The 24,124-nt window shown below is 43.7% G+C and overlaps 1 protein-coding gene and 1 pseudogene across 1 annotated transcript; one reads left to right on the plus strand and one right to left on the minus strand.

The window, feature by feature from the left end:
* Nucleotides 1–586: 586 nt before the first annotated feature.
* On the plus strand, nt 587–22,903 carry LOC118607816 (putative protein SSX6). Its single transcript, XM_036227054.1, has 7 exons — nt 587–724; nt 1,772–1,907; nt 8,522–8,636; nt 8,978–9,067; nt 10,594–10,634; nt 21,878–22,016; nt 22,656–22,903. Exons 1-7 carry the CDS (start codon nt 687–689, stop codon nt 22,754–22,756), a joined length of 660 nt encoding a protein of 219 aa, XP_036082947.1. The 5' UTR covers nt 587–686; the 3' UTR covers nt 22,757–22,903.
* On the minus strand, nt 15,608–15,726 carry LOC118608005 (annotated as a pseudogene).
* Nucleotides 22,904–24,124: the final 1,221 nt, after the last annotated feature.

The raw sequence follows: 24,124 nt of genomic DNA on the forward strand, positions 1-24,124 counted from the left end.
AATGTTATATAACCTTAGTTTTCAAAACAGATTAAAATAAATATTTCTTACCATTTGTAGCATCACAATCATGCTCATAATGATGCGATCGCCACAGCCCATTTACCTGCAGTATGCTTTCTGGGATAAAAGTCAATTTATCCCAGACATCCTAAATACAGCCTAAGAATAAGGGATGGCAAAGAAATTAAAACACACACACACGCACGCACGCGTGCGCGCGCGCACACACACACACACACACACACACACAGAGTTTAAAATTTTTAATTTACAAGAGAGGTCCCAGGAGGTCCTAGGAGAGACCTCATAACTGCATAAGGAGGGGATGGATCGGAAGGATACATGATGGTGCCCCACATATAGTCCACTTATTCAAACTAGATGAGCGCACAGCAGACGGAAAGGAAGAAGTAAGCCGAGTGAAACGGAACATGGAGCATGCCTGCTGATGAGACCACGGAAATGGGAGTGGTCAATTCTGGCGGAGGGAAACCTTGCTTCATGCGGCCAAATCGTTGTCTCCACCCACTTTAAGAAGACGTTCCTGGCTCTGGAGCCTGGACGGTAGACCCTACCAGCCCCCCTCTGCTCTCCTCTGACTTCCGTTGGCCCCATCAAGCTCAGTAACTCTTCCGACTGGTCAAAGGTCCTCGGGTAACTGAACCGCGGGTTTTCTTCTCCGCATGGATCGACCGAAGTTCACAACCGCTTCATTTCTGAGGTAGGTTCTCTCTCACGGTTACCCTGGACAGGTAAAGGGGCGGTGGGGGTGGGAGCAGGTGGAAAAGCTGGGGGCCTCTGCAGATTGCTCAAGCGGTTGGGTCTTCGCTGTGCCTCCTGATAATCCTCGAGAACCGTAGGCTTCAGGGACGATGGAAAGCCTTCCGCGGTGATCCCTTTCGGGCAGAGTTAAAACTAAAACTATTGCCAGTTTGTAAGACTGCCTAACTGCTCTTCCTCAGGGAGACAAACCCCCCTCAGCCTGAGAAACCCTCAGTTCTACCAGACGCCCCGAGATTTCCTCAACCAGAAATAATAGCCTGCGCCTGATGGACTCCTTTATTGCCTCCTCTGGGATAAAGCACCAGTCTTTGTGGCCTCACAAACCCTGAAACATACTCTCCCTGAGAGACACCCTCTGCCCCCAGTTTGGGGAGCAGCACATTGCTGCGTTAAAACTCCCCACATTCTCAGTGGGAGTGGTGGCTGCACCTGTATTCTCAGAGATTCCAACTCTCTTTAATAATTATCAAATAACCAAGAACTAGCCTCTAAATCCACTCATAATAGCGATCCTCATTTCTTTTCAACAGAGAAAAACCCCACATCCCTCTTCCTGAAAACCCAAAACATAGGATCTCTGGGCCTTTCCTCCCACCCCGCTTCTTGAGTAAAAACACCCCCCACCCCATCAGGAGAACTACGCCTGCTTGTGACTGCATTCCCAGCAAGGGTTTTTATATGTTTCCTTCAGGATAAGGCAAACCCCAGGCTTAACTACTAACAACAGCAGCCAACCCCCCTCAAAGACTCAAGGCTTCTATGATCATGCCCACAGAAAAGCTGCCCTCCTAATCAGTTCTTCTCCCAGAGACCTCTGGCCCCTGTTCTCATCTGACCACCCCTCTGTTTCCCTCCTCCACTCACTCCCCACCCTGTTCTTCCTCAGGGAGGGATAAGCCAAGGATGGAGAAAAGCAGAACCTTCCTTTCAGGTGACAGTCTGAGTGAGACCTTCCCTCAGTGCTTTCTCTCCACCCTACCCGCAGGATCCTAGGTCTTAAGACTGGAAAGACTCAGGCTGTGTCCCATCCAGTTCAGACTGATCCCACCGCCATGAACAGAGGCAGCTCCTTTGCAAAAATCTCCGGGAAGGATTCCCCGAAATCGGAGGAGAAATGTAAGGTGAGGTCATCTGGAGGGGAAGAGTTGTGGCCCAAGGGACAGCGTAGGGTGACTATATTTCTGAAGAGGTAAAGTCAGAGGCACTGCGACAAGAAGCAAGGTGCCAGGGAGATGCAGAGCCTCAGGAGCTTCCCATATTCACTCAGAACTTACCTCTCATCCCTGGAGAAAACAATGTCTGTGACTGTGTACCTTATCTAATGACTCTCAGTTTATTCAGGAAGGAAAGAAGAGAGCCTGCCACCATCGGTAAGCATCAGTGCATGCCAGGGGATTGGCTAAGAAATGTTACCCTTGTTTGTTGTGGGATTCTCGAATGGAGAGATGGTCACTGAGGCTCTAAACAGGAGGCAGCGTTTATTGATGCTGGCACTGGCTCAGCAGATTCTTATCCAAAAGCTGAGCTCCTATTGTAATATAATGCGTAGTTTTATACAGTCTTGTAATTCCTACACAGCTACAGATATAAGGAAGATCATTGATTCATTGGCAAACAATGAGAAAACTGATGTTAGCTGGAGAGTCCTTGAGATTGGGGGACAGTCAGGAATGAACTTGTTGGAGCAGGAAATGGCCAGGCAGGGTCAGGCTGCCACATTCCCCACTTTGATACTGAGACCCAGGACTGGGTCAGAGAGCATCATCTCCTTCTAATTTTTGGTTTAGAGGCTGGTACCTCCATAGCAGGAGGACTTTTGCTGCAGTATTATTGGCCCAATACCAGGAATGAGCCTTGGGCCACCAGTTTAGGTCTCTGTGATTTAAAAATAGCATTCTTTTACGTGGAGTTTCTCCAACCCACTGAGTGTATCCTGGACACATCTGACCAAGACATTCTTCCCCTACCACTTCGGAGGAGAGGACCTACCTCTGAGGTTGACCCTCTTCGCGGCGAGCCACCGTGTGGTTCCACTGGAGGAGGTAAAAGGCATCTAGACTAGTTCCCTTCCAAGGCCAATATTCACTCATGAGTGCTCCTCCACAAACCCAGCATTTAGTAATGCCAAGTTCATGGGCTGTCTTCTCAGCAAGATAAACAAATTGGTTCTTCCCTAGGGTTGGAAAGTTTAGGTTTTGGCCCAAGGCAGCCTTTAGCTTATCATACATTTGTGGGCTTTGGGGTCTAGGAAACAGTGTAGGCTTAGGCGTGGTTGAATTACACAGCCATTGGACAATGTCTCCGACTGATGGGCCCTCTGCATGGTTATGGAACTTTCTCCTACTTGAGGTCCATCGCTAACATGCCCAAGTTTCCTCTAATTTTTCAGGCTCTTGGTAGGATTGGCCACTCTCAGATTTAACCTTTATGTACCCCATCCAGTATTGGAATCCCCAATGAGTGCAGATTGTGGCGTTTAGGGCACACCCTTCAGGTAGGCCAGTTACGGAAGTGAAGCTGGTGGTGGTGTCGGAACCTATCCTATACCTTTGCACGCAATGGATACAAGGGGAAGAAGAAGTGGGGAGACTGGCACCACACATGTGGCGGAGTAGAAGGAGAAGGAAAAGAGTCTTTAGGGGTCCCATCCTGATGAGACATTGTCCTCAGGCTTCTGCCGTGCGTAGATTGGTCAGCTTCCGGTATGACCAAAGCAAGGCTGATGTCTTACCCTTGGTCTGTCGGCACAGCCGGTATTTTCTTCCAGAGGGTTGCCTTGATGGGCTCAGAATAGTCCAGAACACATTCCCACTCTGCAGCTGTGGGTTTAAGTCTACTGTGATGTATCCAGAGAGCTATTTCAGCAACTTTAACTGCAGTGGGGTTAGACAAACTAACAGTAAAGGGGCCTCTCCACAGGGATTTTAGGAGCTGAATGTTCCATTCCTTTACCCAGAGCCTTCAGTGGTTAAACTGACAGGGAGCCTTTCCCTAACCCATTGGTTGAGAGTCTGGAAGGTGGTCCCTAGGGCCTGAAGCTGTAGTTTCAGAGTCAATTCGCCTATTTCCTTGAGGTCTCCTCATAGTCCTTTGATGAGTGGTGGTGGCAGTCCGTACAGGATCTCGAAAGGGGAGAACCCAGTCTTCTAGGTTGGGGCTGACCTGATTCTTAATAGTGCTGTGGGGAGGACTTTGTCCCAATGTAGATGTGTCTCCTGACATAGTTTTCCCAACTGAGTCTTAAGGGTATTATTTGTGTTCCATCTCTCCTGAACTCTGTGGTCGATAGGCAGTATGCAATTTCCATTTAATATTTAAATTCTTGGCTAGTAGCTGCACTATTTCTGCTACAAAGGCTGCCTATTATCTGAGCCAGTGGTAATTGGTAGGCCAAATCATGGAACAATTTCTCAGAGGAGCAGTCTGGCTACTTCTCAGGCCTTCTCAGTCTGGGTGGGGTAAGCCTCTACTCAACCAGAATAGGTGCATACAAAGACCAAGAGATACTTGAGGCCCCGTGATCAAGGCATTTCAGTGAAGTCTACTTCGAGTTTCCTCAAAGGAGGTGCCGCTGACACTTTGGACCCCCACTAGGGCACACAGCCCTTGCCTGGGATTGTTGTAGGCATAGACTTTGCACTATTTACACACTGCTCGGGAGATGCTAGAGAGCCGGGGGACATAGAAGTACCAACCCAGAGTAGTTTCTAGGGTAGTGCCATCAAGATGAGTCCTTTGGTGAAATTGCTTGACAAAGACCGGGGTTAGGGTTCCAAGTACTGCAATTCTCCCATCCTTGAACTTCCACCATCCACTGGGGAGGAGGCTCCCCTCTAGAGTTTAAACCAGGCTTTTTCTTGAGGACAGTACTTGAGGTCCCATTCGTTTAAAGGACTTGGAAACAGGGAAGCAGTTAGAGCCATATGGTTGGCCATCCCCTTGGCTGCTGCCAGTTTGGCAACGTGGCCTGCCCTGCAATTGTCCTGGGCCATTTGGTGTCCCCTTTTTGATGTCCTCTGCAGTGCATGACTGCTGCTTTATTGGGGGCCTACACAGTATCTAAGAGTTCTAGAATTTTCTTTCCATATTTTATGTCTTTTCCCCCAGAACTGATTGGACCCTTTGCTTTGTACAGGGCTCCATGTACATGGAGGGTGGTGAAGGCATACTTAGATTCAGGGAATATGTTAGCACACACTCCTCCTGCCAGCTGAGGGGCGTGGGTCAAGGCGATGAGCTCTGCCTTTTGTACTGAGGTTCCCCTGGCAAAAGTTTTGCCTCCATGGTGGAATGTAGGGTCACCACAGCATATCCTACAAGGTGTTCTCCTCCTCTCACAAAGCTGCTACCATCAGTGTAAAATTCCATATCAAGATCCTTGAGGAACTGGTATGTCCAGTTGGGTTGGCTGGAAAACACTTCATCCATGACTTTAATGCAATTGTGGTCTGGCTGGCCGGGTCCCACAGATAGCAAGGTGGCTGGGGTCAAGGTCCGTACTACCTCTAGGTGGATGCGTGGATTCTCACACAGCATTCCTTGGTATCTGACCATCCGGACATTACTTAGCCAATATTGTCCCTTATATTCCAGTAATGTTATTATTGAATGTGGTACTCAAACTGTCAGTTGTTGCCCCATAGTCAGTTTGTCGGCAACTGACCCAAGGAGGGCCATGGCTGCGAGTCCTCACAAGCAGGGTGGCCAGCTCTGGGCGACAGAGTCAAGCTGTTTGGAGAGATAAGCCATGGGATGGTGCCAAGAGCCTAGCAGTTGGGTTAAGACCCCTACTGCGACACCCATGCGCTCATGAAGGTACAGAAAGAAAGATTTGATTAAGTCTGAGAGTCCTAGTCCAGGGGCGTTAGTGAGTGCCCATTTGATTTCCTCAAAGGCCTTCTGTTGTGTAGATTCCCAGAGCAGGGGCTCCCATTCTCCTCACTTTGTGGCTTCATAAGAGGTTTGGCCAAGATGGAGAAATTAAGTGTCCAGATTCTGCAGAAGGCAGCTGCTCCGAGGAATTTGCAGATTTGTCGCCAGGAGGTAGGGACAGGAATCGAGCCGACCGTTTATTTCCTTGCTGGGCTGAGTTGGCATTTTCCCTGCAACAGGTAGAAGCCGAGGTATTTGACGCTTTCTTGGCATATTTGAGCCTTTCTTTTAGAAACCTCGTAACCTGCTTCCCAGAGGAGTTTGAAGAGTAGATGCGTTCCTTCCATGCATTCCTCATAGGTTTTTCCTGCTAAGAGGAGGTCATCCACATACTGGAGTAATGTACATCTGTTTAGGTTTGCCAGGAAAGCCTTTAAATCAGAGGCTAGAGCTGTCCAAAAGATGGTCGGGGAATTCTTGAACCCCTGAGGCAGCCGTGTCCATGTCAACTGGCCCTTGTCTCCTCTTTCAGGGCTTTCCCATTAGAAGGCAAAAATTTGTTGCTCTGAGGAGCCAAGTGAATGGAGAAGAAGGCATCCTTGAGGTCCAGACAGGTGAAATAGGCTGCCTCAGCAGGGATGAGGCCCAGGAGGGTATATGGGTTAGCGATGACAGGGTGCAGGGTGACAGTTGCCTGATTGACTGCTTGTAAATCTTGGACTGGCCAGTATTCATTGGTTTGTGGCTTCTGAACCGGCAGGAGAGGTGTATTCCAGGATGATTGGCAGGGACAAAGAATTCCATACTTCAGAAATCTCTCTAAATGTTTTTAGATCCCCACTTGTGCCTTATGGGGGATGATATGCTATTTTTGGCGGGTTGGCTCAGCTTCTGGTTTTAACTCAATTACCACTGGAGGAATGTGTTGGGCCAGCCCTGGAGAGTTGTCTTCAGCCCACACTCTGGGCACCTTGAAGGGCAGCTCAAGTCCCCATTGGGACTCTTCTATGAGACTATAGAGGCACCATTCTTCTCCTTGGGGAACCATGAGCGACATGATCTTTGCTTCTGTCCTCCTCAAAGTTAGGACTGCTTGGCCATATGCGTCAAAGGTAATCTGAGCCTTTCGTTTTCTTAAAAGGTCTTGTCTCATCAGTGCTACAGGGCAGTCTGGCAGATATAGAAATTCGTGGATGACTTCTCATCCTCCTAGGTTGCACCAGCAAGGCTGCTCCCATAATGGTAGCTTGTATTTGAGAAAAGGGGCCCACAGGCCGAGTTACAACTGAGTGTTCAGCACCAGAGTCACTCATAAAGTCAATAGGTCGGCCCTCGACTATCATTTGGACCATAAGCTCCTGGGAGCCTAGCAGAATGGAGCCCGGTATGGCCTAGTGCTGGCAACACAGGCTTCTTTTCCTTCAACTGAACTTGGGAGGGCACCAAGGCTTGAGCTAGGAAAACCTACAGCTTTCCTCTACGCAGACTCTCAACCAAGGGGTTCAGCTGCAAACTATCGCCCCCCAGGAACCCATATAAGGGAATTGATCTGAGTGGCCAGGTTGACTGGTTATGACTTGAGAGAACTTCGTAATGATTTCCTTATCGAAGCTCCCCCTGCTGGCCACCCAATGCCAAAAGAGGGCCAGTTGATCTCACAAAGGGTGAAGAGTTTCTGTGGGGTGAGTTTAACTCCATAATCTTTTGAATAACCCTTTTTGAAATTCTTAAGCATACAACCTAAAAGTGTCTGTTTACTCTGTTGTCCACCCATCCTTCCACCTGTGGTCAGTGACACACATGCACTCAGAGATTCCCCTCAGCCTCTCCGGCCACTCCCCTCTCAGGGATCTGTCAGGCGCCTCTTAGCAATTGGTCGGTCAGTGTAAACCCCTAACACAGATCACTGGAGTAGACTCCTCACAGAGATCCAGTGACACCACCCTAAGCTGTATGAGGTTCCTCATGGAACCACAGATAGGGGCTCAACTCTTGCTTCATTGTCAGGTCACATCTCAGTCACACGCAATCACACACCACAAACACTCCGCCCTCCTCCCTATATACCTGAGAGGTCACGGTTTCCTCTAACAAATGTAGAGTACTCGGGTGACCTTGAGAGTTGATCAGACTCCCCTTCCGTCCTCTAATGCACAGGCTATTCCTGGGACCCGGGTCCTTACCATTCAGTCGGGCGGTGCTCCAGGGCTGGTTACTGCACCTCTCTGGGTTCCGTTGTGTTCTCGGAGCTGCCACTCGGTTCTGGAAGAGTCGTCTTTCCCTACAGACAATAGGTCCACTGGCGCACCAGGTGAAATGCACTTCTCCCAGCATCCTGAGGGCCAGACCCCAAAGACAAGGGAGGCAAAAAACCGCCATCTCTGGATCCCGGACAAGCCCCACAAAATGTTGCAGGATTCTTGAACAGAGAGATGGGACACCAAGGCTATAAGCACGAAGCAATGTTTATTGATGTTGGCACTGGCTCAGTGGATTCTTATCCAAAAGCTGAGCCCCAATTGTAACATAATGGGCAGTATTATATGGTCTAGTCATTCCTACGTAGCTACAGATATAAGGAAGAACATTGATTAGTTGGTAAACTATAAGAAAACTGATGTTAGCTGGAGATCCTGAGAAGAGATGGGGAGGCAGTCAAGAACGAACTTGTTCGAGTTGGAAATGGCCAGGCATGGCCAGGATACCACAAGTTCTCCTAGATAGCCATGACATCAACCAGGAGGAGTTATTATCTGAAGTTTACAGATCCAACAAAGGTACTGTGGCGGAGGAAGAGTCTCAGCTGAAGGTCAGATATGGTTACCTGAGTTGCTGCCTGGATTCATTTTTCTTTGTTTTCTAGGCCTTCAAGGATATTTGCAAATACTTCTCTAAGGAAGAATGGGCAAAGCTGGGAAACTCACAGAAATACGCCTATGTGTACATGAAGAGAAACTACGACACCATGACTAGTCTAGGTAACAACAAGTTCTGGGTCCACACAGGCCTGGGAACACATAGCCATCCCTCTTTCCCTCTATAGGCCATGGCTTCTGATTAGGCTGCAGCAAGTGTCCCCTTATTTCCTTTTGCATGGGGATAAGTCCCAGGGAAGCTTCCCACCTTCTGCTCCTGTGCAGGCGTTAGGGGCGGGAGTGGCCACAGAGGTGCTCAGACTTGGATCCCACTAGTTTCTCTCCTTCCGGCCCTTGTTCAGATCTAACAGCCAGCTGACGAGCTTTACTGTCCCTGCTGCTTTCCAGCATCCCACCCACTTCTCATGCTGTCTCTTAAAGAACAAATATTTTGCTTCTTTTAGGTCTCAATGCCACCCTCCCAGCTTTCATGAATCCTAACAAACAGACCACAAAATCTCCTGAGAATGAAGATCAGAACCCCGGGAATCAGGGTGAGTGACAGGAAGGGCCTGGAAATTGTCCCCTGAAGCGCGACTGTTTCAGGGTCCAGCCGCTCAGGAAAGATTCTCAGGAGTTTCTCTCCTAAAGGGATCACGGCTGCATGCAGAAGGTTTAGTACAGTCAGAGGCCATTCGTATAAAATCCTAAATCACGCAAAACAGGAACATATATATTTTATGGATAAGTTATTGGCAGATGTATAAAAACCTGAATGAGAATACAACTCATCAGATTCAGGAGAGAAAAAGGAGGGAGGGCAGGCATCCGTGAGGGCTGCGCAGATGCCTTCAATTGTGACTTGGTTAGAATGTTTTGTTATATTCAAATAAGGATCTCAGAGGGATCTGAACAGTTGTCAGATTGTGTTCAGTCTGACTAGAGCCAGTGGTAGATGGGCACAGGTGTCTAATATTATTCTCCATAATTTTCTGCAGTTTGAGTCACTCTTTATTGAAAGGAGTTATTTTTCCTGCTGAACATCATTAATGAATCACAGGAGAATTAAGAAAACTTTGATTCAAGTGCAAATCTTCCCAAAACAACCAGAGCCAAATTTAGAATAGTGAATAGGTACCTTAGGGTAAACATCTTATGAGACAAAGCGATTAAGGCATTATGTGATGACATTCAGTTGTTTTCCTGTGCTTTACCAAACAGAATCGTACTCTCACTCGTAAATGAATCTCATTCTATGGGTTGACCTTGGGAGAGGGTTTCAGAGAGAAATCCCACACACGCACAAACACACTGAGTTTTTTCAATTGTCAGTGAGCAGATGCAACATGGGGTGAAAAAAGCAACAGATTTTAGAAATCTTTGTGCCTGCGAGCAGTGTGTTTACTCGCCAAAAAAGGGATGGGATGTGTTCAGTGGTCCTCTGCTCTGACAGCACAGTCGTAAGACCAGGTCAGAATGTTCCTGCTGTCTCCAACAGACCTGTGACTCCCCAATTCAACAGGCCAGATTCCACAAGCTCCCAAAATTACTGTCAGAGGTCTCAGAATCCAGAGCTTGCCTATAGACAAGGTTTTTGACATTGGGGAATGTGTTTAGACTGCAAACCTTCCAGAATCGCTGACTAAATCATTCCTTGTGTAACACACACTTAACAGCTTCGTTGAGGTGTTATTGACATGGTATAAAATTCACCCGTTTTAAGTCTATAGTGATTTTTAGTTGTCACACACCTTTATGTGGATACAGTTCAAATTCCTAAACAACCCATTTCATTCTTTGGGTAAAAAGTAGGAAGCGTGTAATGTAACAGGATGAGGCATTTGATGCGATTTAGCTCACATTTTGTAAATTATCAGAAGGAAAGTGATGAATTTACACTATCAGTAAATGCCATAAATAAGTCATTTTTAAATAATTCCATAGCCAGGCTCAAAATAAGCCCTTGACACTGAATGGATTCATACCATCTGCTGCAGAATTCCCTGATATTCCAGGATAATCTCTGGAGTTTGGGATTATTCAGCAAAAAGAACACTTCTGCTGTATCACTTTCTTTTAGATGGGTGTCCACAGGAAACTTCCGACCTGCAACACCTGAAGGTGAGTATCTCCCAAATCTGAAAGACCACAGGGCCTTTCTTCCTCCACTGATGTGAATTTGGTAAGAATGGGAGAACTTCGAAACTGGCCTGGTCCTCCATGCCTCTCTTTCCTTGTCTATCACAAAGCCAGATTGAGCATCAGTAGCTTAATAATTAGCATCTGTGATACCTGATACTACTTATGTGTTCATAGTTATGTCATATATTCCTTAAGCATTTCACATGCAATAATTTATTTAATCCGTAAGAAAACCTTGATGAAGTTGTTACTGTTATATACAAATAATGGTGAGAATATTTTTAAAAATAATATATAATAATAACCATGATGTTATGTTTACAGAGTCATTAATTTTCCTGAGACCATGGTGGCAGTGACGGTAGTCTAATCCAAAGCTCCAAAACATTTCCAAGCTTATGGATATTTCATGTTTATGAAGTTCAGGTTGACTCCGTAGGATTTTCCCCCAAAGCTGCTGCTTCTGCTTCCCTTTAGATTCTCATTATGACAACAGGAAGTACCGGTCTCCTCTCCTCTGTCACAGAAACACTCTCACGTTGCTCTAGAATGGCTTAGACCCTGGGTCTCTCGCTAATGGGAGCTCCTTCAGGCCTTACCTGCACCTCAGACATCTCTGAAGAATCAGGTCAGCCAGAATGTGTATTGAATAAGTGATTCCACAATTACAGATTAAACCAGTCGAGAGGGGAAAGGGATCTGGGAGTTAGGTTGCCACGGTGGGGACAGTTGAGGAGAGAACTCAAAAGAGTCATAAGAGAAAGTATTCCTCTTTGTTATTACCACATTGCAAGTGTTTACAAGCTCAGAGCGTTGGGTTCACCTGTTGTCCACTGTTCCCTGAATGAGGGAGCCAAATGAAAGGCAACTGAAGTATGCTGGCCATATCACACCCTGACACAAGCAGAACTGATGTGGGAACCCCCTCATTTTCACACAAATGATTTTTCCAGGGTAGGACAGTATGTCGCAAGGCGCACTCCTTTCTTTACTGTCTCCATAGATTTCTGTGCACCATCCTTTCCTCTCCTTTCCCCACATTCATGTCCCCCACACCATTTCCCAGCAGTGTTTCATCCTCTCTATGCACTTTTATAGGTTCTCTCCCAGAAGCTGTTTATTCGCTTATATGAGATTACTTACATTTCATAGAAAGCCCTCCTTGCTTTCACAGATGTCACAGATCTTAAAATGCTATTTCTTTTTTTTGATTCAACATAGTTTATTTCCTTTCTTTTAGCGTTTTATTTTATTTTATTTTATTATGAGTTTTAAGTATATAGCACATTGGCTAGACATTTATATAATTTATGAAACTATCCCCCTGATTGCTCTTACTGTCCTCTGACTCTACGCCTAGCCATTACCTTACAGCTGACTCTATTCCCTGTGCCGTGCTCCCCATCCCTGTGATCATCTATCAATTACTAATTTGTACTTCTTTAACCCTTTATCACTTTCTTCCAGCCCGACAACCCCCTCCCCTCTGGCTCTCACCAGGTTGTCCTCTATATTTCTGAGTCTCTTTTCAATTACTTTGACATTTTTCCCTTAGAGTCCGCATATAAGTGAAATCAAATGGTATTTATCTTTCTCTGTCTGACATATTTGACTCAGCATTATACCCTCTAGGTCTATCCATACCATTGCAAATGTTAGAATTTCATTTTTTATGGCTGAGTAATATTCCATTATATTTATGGACCATAACTTCTTTTTTTCCAACTATTTTTTATATGTTTATTTTTTTATGGTGACATTGGTACCTTCATTATTATTTGTTTATCAATTTTGTTTATCCTTTCAAAGAACCAGCTCTTGATTTCATAAATCTTTTGTACTGTTTTTCTAGACTCTATTTCATTTACTTCTTCTCTGATCTTTATTATTTCTTTCCTTCTATTCACTTTGGGCTTTGTTTGCTGTTCTTTTTCTAGTCCTTTTAAATGTAAGGCAAGATTGTTTATTTGGGCTTTTTCTTGTTTCTTGAGGTAGGCCTGTATTGTCCTGAATCTCCCTCTTAGGTCTGCTTCGCTGTGTTCCACAGATTTTGAGTCATATTTTCCTTTTCATTTGTCTCTAGGTATCTTTTGATTCCTTCCTTAATCTCATTGTTGACCAATTCACTGTTGAGTAGCATATTATTTATCCTTCGTGTGTGAGTGTACTATCCATTTTTTTTCTTATAGTTGATTTCTGGTTTCATACCATTGTGATCAGAGAAGATGGTTGACATGATTTCAATCTTCTTAAATTTATTGATACTATTTTGTGGTCTAACATGTGGTCTATCCTGAAAAATGTTCCATGCGCACTTAAGAAAATTGTATATCTTGCTGCTTTGGGGTGAAATTCTCTGAAAATACCCATTAAATCTATCTGGTCTAGTGTATCAGTTAAGCCTACTGATTCCTTATTGATTTTTTGCCTGGAAGATCTGCCCATTGGTATCAATGGGGTTTTTGAGTCTCCTACATTGAGTGTATTACTGTTGATCTCTCCTTTTATGTCAGTCAATAATTGCCTTATATATGTAGGTGCTCATATATTGGGTGCATATAAATTTACTAGCACTATGTCTTCTTGGTGTATTGATCCCTTTATCATTATGTAATGCCCTTCTTTGTCTCTTATTATAGGCTTTGTTTTAAAGTCTATTTTGTCTGATATAAGCATTGCTACCCCAGATTTTTTTTTCATTTGCATGAAATATCTTTTTCTATCTCTTTACTTTCAGTCTTTGTGTGTCATTTGATCTGAAGTGGGTCTGTTATAGACATCATATACATGGGCTTCATTTTCTTATCCATTCTTCTACCCTATGTCTTTTGATTGGAGCACTTAATCCATTCACATTTAAAGCGATTATTGATAGGTACATATTAATACCATTTTATTATTCATATTTGTTTGTTTATTCCCCTTTTTTAAAAAAAAGTCCCTTTGACATTTCTTGTAATACTTTTTGTGTGTGTGTGTGATGAATTTCTTCAGTTTTTTCCTATCTGGGAAACACTTTATTTCACCTTCAATTTTAACGGGTAGCCTTGCGGGGTGGAGTAGTCTTGGTTGTAGGTTCTTAATTTTCACCACATTGAATATTTTCTGTCAATTCCTTCTCCCCTGCAAAATTCCTCTTGAGGCGTCTGCTGACATTGTTATGGGAGTACCCTTTTAGTAACTAGCTGCCTTTATCTTGCTGCTTTTAGAATTCTCTGATTATTAGCAACCTTGAGCATCTTTTCATATGTCTGTTAGCCATGTGTATTTCCTCTTTGGAGAAGTATCTGTTCAGGTCTCCTACCCTGTTTTACTTGGATTGTTTTTTTGCTGTTGAGTTGTATAAGTTCTTTATATATTGTGGATATTAACTCCTTATTGGATGTATGATTAGCTACTATCTTCTCCAAATCAATCAGTTGTCTTTTTGTTTTGTTGATGGTTTTCTTTGCTGTACAAAAACTTTTTAATTTAATGTAGTCTCGTTTGTTTATTTTTTCTTTTGTTTCTCTTGCCCAAGGAGATGTATCCAAAAAGAAATTCATATTAGTAATATCAGAGAGTTTACTGCCTATGTTTTCTTCTAGAAGTTTTATGGTTTTATTCTTACACTTAAGTCTTTAACCATTTCAGTCTTTTCTTGTTTTTGGTGTTAGAAGGTGGTCTAGCTTTTTCTTTTTTTTTTGCATGTCCAATTTCTCCCCGACATCATTTATTGAAGAGACTGTCTTTACCCCATTGTATATTCTTGACTCCTTTGTCTTATATTAAGTGAATGTATAGGCATAAATTTATTTCTGAGCTCTCTATTCTATTCCATCGATCAATGTATCTGTTTTTATGCCAGTGCCATGCTGTTTTGATTACTGTAGCCTTGTAGTACAGTTTCATATCAGGTAGTATGATACCTCCAACTTTGTTCTTTCTTAAGATTGCCATGACTATTCGGGGTCTTTTGTGGTTCCATATAAATTTTAGGATTATTTGTTCTAGCTCCCTGAAAAATGCGTTTGGTATTTTGTTAGGGATTGCATTGAATTTATAGATTGCTTTGGGTAGTATGGCCATTTTAACAATGTTGATTCTTTCTACCCATGAACAGGGTATATGCTTCCATTTATTTGTATCTTCTTCAATTTCTTTTTCAATGACTTATAATTTTCTGAAAACAGGTCTTTTACCTCCTTGGTTAATTTGATTCCCAGATATTTTATAGTTTTTGACGCAATCATAAATGGGATTGTTCCCTTAATTTCTCTTTCTGAAAGTTCATTATTGGTGAATAACAATTCCACTGACTTCTGAATATTTATTTTGTAACCTGCTACTTTACTGATTTCATTGATCAGTTTTAACAGTTTTTTGATGGAATCTTTAGGGTTCTCTCTATACAGTATCACGTCATCAGCAAATGACGAGAGTTTTACTTCCTTTCCAATTCAAATGCCTTCTACTTCTCTTTCTTGTCTTATTGCTATGGCTAAGATTTCCAGTACAATGTTGGAGAGGAGTGGTGAAAGTGGGCATCTGTGTCTTGTTCCTGATCTTAAGGAAAATACTTTTAGCCTTTCCTCATTGAGTATGTTAACTGTAGATTTGTCATATATGCCCTTTATTATGTTGAGGTATATTCCCTCTATTTCCACTTTGATGAGAGTTTTTATCATAAATGGATGCTGGATTTTGTCAAATGCTTTTTCCTCATCTATGATCATATGGTTTTTATCCTTTGATTTGTTAATGTGGTGTATCACGTTAATCGATTTGTGGATATTGAACCAACATTGCATTCCAGGAATAAATCTAACTTGATCATTGGGTATGATATTTTTAATGTATTACTGAATTCAGATTACTAATTTTTTTTATAATTTTTTATTTTTTAGGCAAGGAAACCCTTGGTTGACTTCACAGATTGCAAGGACCTTGTCAGTTTACAATCACTTTTTTTATTCCTATAGCACCTGATCTTCGTAGGTGGTCTCCCATCAAAGTACTAACCAGGCCCAGCCCTGCTTATTTTCCAAGCCAAGACGGGTTCGGGCTTGTTCAGGGTGGGTTGGCCATAGTCCAGATTGCTAATATTTTGTGGAGGATTTTTGCACCAGCGTTCATAAGAGATATTGGCCTATAGTTTTCTTTTTTTGTAATGTCTTTGCCTGGTTTTGGAATCCAGGTAATAGTGGCCTCATAAAAGGAATTAGCGTGCCTTCCCTCTTCTTGAATTTTTTGGAATAGTTTGAGAATAGGTGATAATTCTTCTTTGAGTATTTGGTAAAATTCGCCTATAAAGTCATCTGGTCCAGGACTTTTGTTTTGGGGAGGTTTTTGATTACTGATTCTATTTCATTGGTGGTAATAAGCTGGTTCAGATTTTGTTTTCTTGATTCGGTCTTGGGAGATTGTATGTTTCTAGGAATTTGTCCACTTCTTCCCAATCATCCAACATGTTGGCATATGATTGCTTGTAGTATTTTTTTTTATAATACATTGTATTTCTGTGGAATCCGTGGTTATTTCTCCTCTTTCATTTCTGATTTTATTTATTTAAGTTCTCTCTCTGTTTTCCTTGAAGAGTCTGGCTAAGGGTTTGTTAATTTTGTTTATTCTTTCAAAGAACCAGCTCTTGGTTCTTGGTTTCATTAATCTTTTGCATTACTTTTCCAGACTCTATTTTGTTTATTTCCTCTCTGATCTTTATTATTTCTTTCCTTCTATTCACTTTGGGCTTTGTTTGCTGTTCTTTTTCTAGTTCTTTTAGTTGTAAGATTAGATTTTTCATTTGAGCTTTTTCTTGTTTTTTGAGGTAGGTCTGTATTGCTATGAATTTCATTCTTAGGCCTGCTTTTGCCATGTCCCATAAATGTTGAGTCATTGTGTTTTCATTTTCATTTAGTATCTTCTGGTATAGGTATCTTTTGATTTCTTTCTTGATTGCATTAATAATCCATTCATTGTTTAGTGGCATGTTATGCAGCCTCCATGTGTTTGTACATTTTCTCATTTTTTTCTTGTATTTGATATCTAGTTTCATACCACTGTGATCAGAGAAGATGGTTGATATGATTTCAGTCTTCTTAAATTTATCGAGACTTGATTTGTGTCCTAACATGTGGTCTATCTTTGAAAATGTTCCATGTACACTTGAGAAGAATGTATATTTTGCAGCTTTGGGGGATAATGCTCTGACAATATTTATTAAGTCCACCTGTTCAAGTGTATCTTTTAGGCCCATTGTTTCCTTGTTGATTCTTTGCCTGGAAGATCTATCCATTGGTGTCAATGGGGTGTTAAATTCTCCTATTATGATTGTGTTACTATCGATCTCTCCTTTTTTGTCACTCAATAATTGCTTTGTGTATGTAGGTGCACCTATGTTGGGTGCATATATGTTTACTAGGGTTATGTCCTCTTGATTTTTGATCCCTTTATTATTATGTAATTCCCGTTTTCATCTCTTATTATAGCCTTTGTTTTAAAGTCTGTTTTATCTGATATAAGTATTGCTACCCTGGCTTTTTTTTTTTCATTTCTGTTTGTGTGAAATATCCTTTTCCATCCCTTTACTTTCAGTCTGAGTGTTCTTTGATCTGAAGTGGGTCTCTCGTAAACAGCATATGCATGGATCTTGTTTTCTTATCCATTTGGTTACCCTATGTCTTTTGATTGGAGCATTTAATCCGTTTACATTTAAAGTGATTATTGATAGGCACATAATATTGCCATTTTATTAACTGCATTTATTTGTTTTTCCCACATTTTTTTATAGAAGGCCCTTTAACACTTCTTGTAATACTGGCTTGTTTGTGATGAGTTCCTTAAGCTTTTTCCTGTCTGGGAAGCTCTTTATCTCACCTGTCATTTTAATTGAAAGCCTTGCTAGGCAGATTATTTGAGGTTGTAAAATCTTGTTTTTCATAGCTTTGAATATTTCTTGCCAGTCCTTTCTGGCCTGCAAAGTTTCTGTTTAAAATCATCAGACATTCTTATGTGAGTACCCTTGTAAATAACTAACTGCCTTTCTCTTGCTATTTTTAAGATTCTCTCTTTGTCTTTGACCTTTAGCATTTTCATTATGGTGTGTCTTAGTGTGGGTCTGGATATTTGAATACCTCTTGTTTGGGACTCTTTGTGCTTCCTGGACTTGTATGTCTAATTCCTTTGCCAGGTTAAGGAAGTTTTCTGTCATTATTCCTTCTAATAAATTCTTAACCCTTTGCTCCTCCTCTCTCTTCTTATTCTGGTACTCCTACCTGCAGATATTGTTACACTTCACGTTGTCCTAGAGGTCTCTTAAACTATCCTCAGTTTTTTATTCTTATTTTTTCTTTTGCTGTTCCAATTGGGTATCTTCTGCTACCTTGTCTTCCAGTTTGCTAATTTGACCTTCTGCTTCATCCAGTCTACTGTTGAATCCTTCTAGTGTATTCTTCATTCAGCTATTATATTCTTCATTTGTCTGGTTCTTTTTTATGGTTTTTGTGTGATTTTTTATGCTTACTATTTCTGTTCAGGCTCTCATTGAGCTCATCCATTCTTCTCCTAAGTTTGTTGAACATCCCTATAACCATTATTTTGAAATCTGTCTCTGGTAGATTGCTTGTCTCCATTTCATTTAGCTTATTTTCTGGAGTTTTATCCCGTTCCTTCATTTGTGGCTTGTTTCTTTGTTTTCTCATCTTATTGGCCTCTCTGTGTTCATTTCTATGTGTTAGCAAGATTTGTTTCATTTGTCAGCCTTGGCCATATGGCCTTATGTGGAAGGCATCCTGTGTGGCCCAGTGGTGCACTCTCCTTGATTCCGTGTGCTTGGGGCTCTGGACGTGTTCTTTCTGTAGGTTGTTTGCGATCTTCTGCTGTCACCAAGCCTTTATTGGTATTAGTACCTCAGTGGATGGGATTAACACTTGGACTGACTAACTGTAGGAATTCTCTATGCCCACAAAATATGAGATGCTATGTGCAGGCTGACCCCACTGAGTAGGATTAGCCCTAGTAGGCTGTGTACTTGTTGAGACCACTTTTGTGTATACCGCTTATGGGGCTCATCAGAATTGCTCTGTTGTGGTCTAGTGCTAGTCTCCAAGTGTGTTAGTTCTGTGGCCCCTTGGGAGGGGCTCTCCAGTAGGCCAATGTCAGCCACTGCCTTTGATTGTTTCTGGCTACCTGATGAGAGCTTCAAAGAAATTCACAAATGGTTGCTGCCTATGCTGGATCTAAAGGTAAGTGAATGAGACAATGCTGTTGGCAGCAGTCCTGTTATACCCCATCCCTGGCCTAAGGTAGTTCAGCAGAAGAACCAGTGTGCCTCCAGGCATGAGGACGCCTGTCATTTGCCCTTAAGACTCCGCAACTGGAAGAGCCTCTGGGTGATTTGTGCATTAGGTGGTACAGGGACCCTGGGAGTCACCTTGATATATTGAGGAGATTTCCCTCTTGCCACTGCAGTGTCATTTTATATGCCAGCACTGTCTCCATGGCACCCTCTAAGTCTCAGATCACAGCAAGGTCAGCCACTGCCCACCTCGAGCCGATAAACGCCAAGGTCTGTTTAAGAATTACTGAACCTCATGGGCACTGGTTTGTGGCCCGACACCGAAAGTTTCTCTCACATGCACAGGCTTTGTGTGGGCCACACAGTGCTATTGTTTGCTGCTGAATTCATGTCCCAAGGAAAGAACAGAATGGGACTGAGTTGCCTGGGAACAGGCTTTCCACAAGTAACTTGTGGGTTTGTTGGGGTGACGCCTCAGTGAGGTATGGGGCCATCAGGCCTATACAGCACCAGATTTGCTGCCAAATCTGGGACATCAGGGTCCCACAAGTGTCACAGATCACTGTGAGACCTACTGCCATCTGGGATAGGCCCACAAACCTCTGCGGTCTGCTCAAGCGATATTGTATCTTGTGCTGGCAGCAGTGATCTCTCTGCTGTTTTCCCCGAAATTTGAGCACTGCAGTACTGAAGTCTGTTGCCTGAGCAGAATGTGTAACTCCGGCTAGGGGCAGGGCAGGGGCAGCTGCCTGTCAATGGGCCACAGGCACTTTGTGGATTGGATGGGGCAAGATCTCAGGGAGACAAGGGCCCTCAGGCCGATACAGCCTCAGTTTTGTTGCAACTTTTGTGTTCATGTGTTCCCACAGGAGTCACGGGTCATAGTAAGACTAGCTGCCATCTGGGGCGGTCCCACAGACCCCTATTATCCCCCTAAGCGATATTGCAGCTCTTGCAGGCAGCAGTGGTCTGCATGCAACTGATTTCCCAGAAATGCATGCACTGTGCTAGCAAAATTCTTTCGCCTGTGCAGAATGTGTAGCCGTGGAAAGGGGCAGGGCAGGGATGGTTGCCTGTCAATGTGCTACAGTGGGCAATTTGTGGGTTGGGTGGGGTGGAGTCTCGGGGAGACAAGGGCCATCAGGCCAATACAGCCTCAGTCTTGCTGCAGCTTCCATGTCCACCCACGCATTCCCACAAGTCACAGATCACGGCAAGACCAGCTACTGTCTGGGACTGGCCCACAGATCCCGTGATCCTCCCAAGCTCATCTTGGCAGTAGTGGTCTGCCCGAAACTGTCCCTGAAATGCACTCACAGTACTGGCTGAGGTCTGTTGTCTGCGCCAAATGTTCAGCCCTAGAAAAGGGCAAAGCAGGGGCAGCCACCCAGCCACAAGCTGCCCTGAGCAATCTGTGGGTTGGGTAGGATGGGCTGATTTTCCCAGGCCAGCACAGCTTCAGAATTGCCTGTGCAGGTAGACGGTTCAGTACAGTCACACCACTGCTCATATATAGACTGCCCGTAGGTGGGCCCTGACTAAGGCACAATGGCGGCTGTCTGTCCGGCCCGCGTTCCTGTGCTACTCAATGCAGTCTTTTCCCGTATGACTCCTGCTAGAGCCTCTGTCTCTCTGCTGGCGCCCAGGGTGTGTGTGTCTATAGGTGGGAGTCTGCATGAGCCCTTTAAAGGGATATCTGAGATTTCAGTGTCCTTCCATTTCACCTGGCCGGACAGAATCCCCTCTGATTTTTATAGTCAGAATTTTTGGAGACTTCTTTATCCTGGGCTGGGGAGCCCCTGTATGGTGTGAGGACCCCTCTCTTCTTTGAGGGGGCCCACTGCAGCCATGGCCTCACTCTCGGTGCTCCACCACCACCCACAGGTGCGGGTCCAGCCTGAATTCTGACTTAGCCCCTCCTACCAGCTTTGATGTAGCTCCTTCTTTATGTTATCAGATATATGTGTTATGATCAACTTGACTTCAGGTGATTCTCCATGTTTTTTTTAAAATTAAGTTTATTGGGATAACATTGGTTAATACAATTATATAATTGCAGTTGTACATTACAATTTGACGTCTGTGTATTCTATTGTATATTTACCACCCAGAGTCCAGTTTCCTTTGGCTATCATATATTTGATCCCATTTACCCACTTCACCCTCCCCCTGCCCCCCTATGTTTGACCCCCTGTAACTGTCTACCTACCCCCTCCTCCCCCACCTCCTACCCTCTGGTTCGTGTCCATGAGTCTCTATTTGTTTTTCCTGCTCATTTGTTGCTTTTAGGTTTATATCCCACATACAAGTGATATCATATGATTTTTCAGCTTTTTCTGTCTTTATTTCGCTTAGCACGATTATCTTGAGGTCCATCCAGGTTGTGGCAAATGGTAGGATTTCATCTCTTCTTATAGCTGAGTAGTATTCCATTGTATATATGTACCACGGCTTCTTTAGCCAATCATCTATCGTAGGACACTTCAGTTGCTTCCATGTCCTGGCCACTGTGAATAATGCTGCTATGAACATCAGTCTCCACGTTCTTTTATAATATGGTTGTAGTTTTAATTTGGTCCTAGAGGAGGTGAACCCTGCTTTTACCTAGTCGCAATCTTGACCCTCTCTCTCTCTCTAGAATGCTATTCTTTTCCAAATCTTCCATGTGCCACACTCTCGCTTACATGGAGACTTCTGCTGTGTATGAGAGTGTCGAACCAGAAACTGTGAAGACAAGCATTCTGGTCTTGCAAACACCCTTCACTTAGGCCGTACCATTTTCTTCTGACCTCCCAGGTTCTTCACAATTCATGTTCGAGTCATGTAGTGATCTCCCAGAGTTGTGGAAAATATTGATTAATGTACTGCACGTAAAGACACTTTGTAAGCCCTAAAGCAGTAGATCAATGGCATTGATAACGTTTCTATGTGACTTTTACATGAAAAGGAGATGCCTAAGAAGCTAGCAAGCGAAGAACATGATTTGAAACCACTACTAGAATCACCTGGCCCAGAGCTACCTCAGAAACGGTTGTGTTCGCCAGGAAAAGCAAATGCCTCTTGTCAGCAGATGGAGAAGTCAGCAGGTAAGGGGAAATCATTTGGGAAGAACTCTTCTGGCCCTCCTAGAGTGGGAGATGGATCCTGGACATGACTGGGTCCAGGCTGGACTGAGGATGTCGTTCAGCACCAGCTGAGCCATTAATACATGACTTCCAGAGTCACAGATTAAGTCGTCATTGATATAAAAGCCATGTATTCATGGGCAAGCCTTCTGAATTCTCTGAGCTCCAGATTCCTAGTCCATAAAATGGAAATAAAGAATCATAGTTCATAAATTGTTTGAAGGTGCTAAATGGAAAAGGTTAATGACATGAAAGGTGCTCAAAAAATTCTAACCACAATAACCTGGGAAAATACCATACTCAGAGTTGTATCCCCAGCCCTCAGCTGACACACAATATGACCTTAAAAATATATGCTGAAAGAATGTTTTAATGAATGTTCTGGTAAGTAAAGAAGTGTGGAATCTAATCCTGACAGTGGTAGGAGACAAAACTAAAACTCTTAGGTGGCATTTGGAGTGTACTTGTGCAAGGCATATTTCAGCCTCTCTAAGCAGATGTGGAAGGCCCCAGGGCACTTGGCATAAAGGAGGCAGCTCATCTGATAAACAGAGCCCAACACTCCACAACTCCCCATTGACCAACTCTTTGCCACCACAGGATCCAGGGCAGTGAAGACTAATGTCTGGGCCCACAGGCTGCGGGAAAGAAAGAACACAGTTGTGTATGAAGAGATCAGTGACCCCGAGGAAGATGAATAACTCTGTGACACTTCAGTCCAAGCCACATCCCTGCAAAACACACTGTTCTTAATGGTACCAGTATCCAAATTTCAGTTTCCCTAAACCATTCCTTTCTCAGAGACTCTGGGGTGCCACATGGATACTAAATGATGAGGCTTTCCAGACTCTTTCTACTCCATCTTCTGTATATCTAGGGATCTTCCCCACCAAGGGTACCCTGGGCTCCAAAACCTGGTCAGCTCCCGATGTATAGGCTACACGTTCTCCTAGCCTAGGAACTCATAGGACAGGTGAAGGAGTCTCTGACATGAGCAGAAGTTTTGCCTTGAGAAGCAGTGGGAAGTGCGTCCAGATCGTGAGGTTGAGCAGAATCAGGGCCCTGCAGGTCAGCATGAGGGCCTGAGTATTGATGGATCTGGCTATGGGAGCTCACTGCCATTTATTCTCCTCTCTCCTTGCCTTTACCTCAGGGATATGACAAGTACCCATGATAAAAAGCAGAACCTAGTGGCCTTTCATGGACATGGGCCAGGCCGTGAACTCTTGGCCATAAGGTGGACAGCAAGTGAAAGAAAGAGTTGACAACAGTGAAAAGTTAAGCACGATGGTTCTGACTAGGTGCCTAACATTCCACTAAAAGTTAGCATCTCGTTAGCACATATAATGAAGGCATAATATTTGTCTGTGTGTCCATGCACTTAACCTCAGGAAACAAGTGTTGTAAGGTATCTCTGCACAGAAGAGCTCTCCCCTCCCCTCTCCAGATGTGACTCCTGAGGGAAGTTCTGGGGGTTTGAGTCAAACTTTTTCCTCTACGTTTTGAAAAAACACACAGGCTACCACCATGAGCTTGTCCCACTTACTATTCCCCAGTAACAGTATGTCCTGGGGATTTCTCCCTTGTTCCATTCCATGTTCAGCAGGTGCTCCATGCTGCCAACCCCCATTATTCATATGCTGCATAGTTTGCTGACAGTTAATAAACAAGTTTTTCTCAATTGTTTGCTCCATCAGTCTTGTGCACATAACCTTGTGCACATGTGTGTTTTGTTGGCACACATTGCTAGAAGTGAAATTGCTGTATCAAAGGGCTCATTCATGCAAAAACACCTAGTAGGTGTACACTGTGTTCTAAGGCTGTTCCTAGTACTGGAGAGACATCATGGACAAGACATGCATATGTGGACCACATATTCAGTGGGAGATATTTCCAGTTTTTATTTGATGACTCGTGTATACCCCAACCCTTTGGCTGAATCTGGAGGTGTTAAGACACCTTGGACTTTGCCCTCTGTCAGATCTTCAGGGTCAATGGCTGGGATGGCCACTGGGAAGTGTGTAGAGGAGACAGAGATAAAACATTCAACTGGGGATCATAGAAAAATA

The sequence above is a fragment of the Rousettus aegyptiacus genome, unplaced genomic scaffold, assembly GCF_014176215.1.
Source record: "Rousettus aegyptiacus isolate mRouAeg1 unplaced genomic scaffold, mRouAeg1.p scaffold_m13_p_9, whole genome shotgun sequence".
NCBI classification, from domain to species: Eukaryota; Metazoa; Chordata; class Mammalia; order Chiroptera; family Pteropodidae; genus Rousettus; species Rousettus aegyptiacus.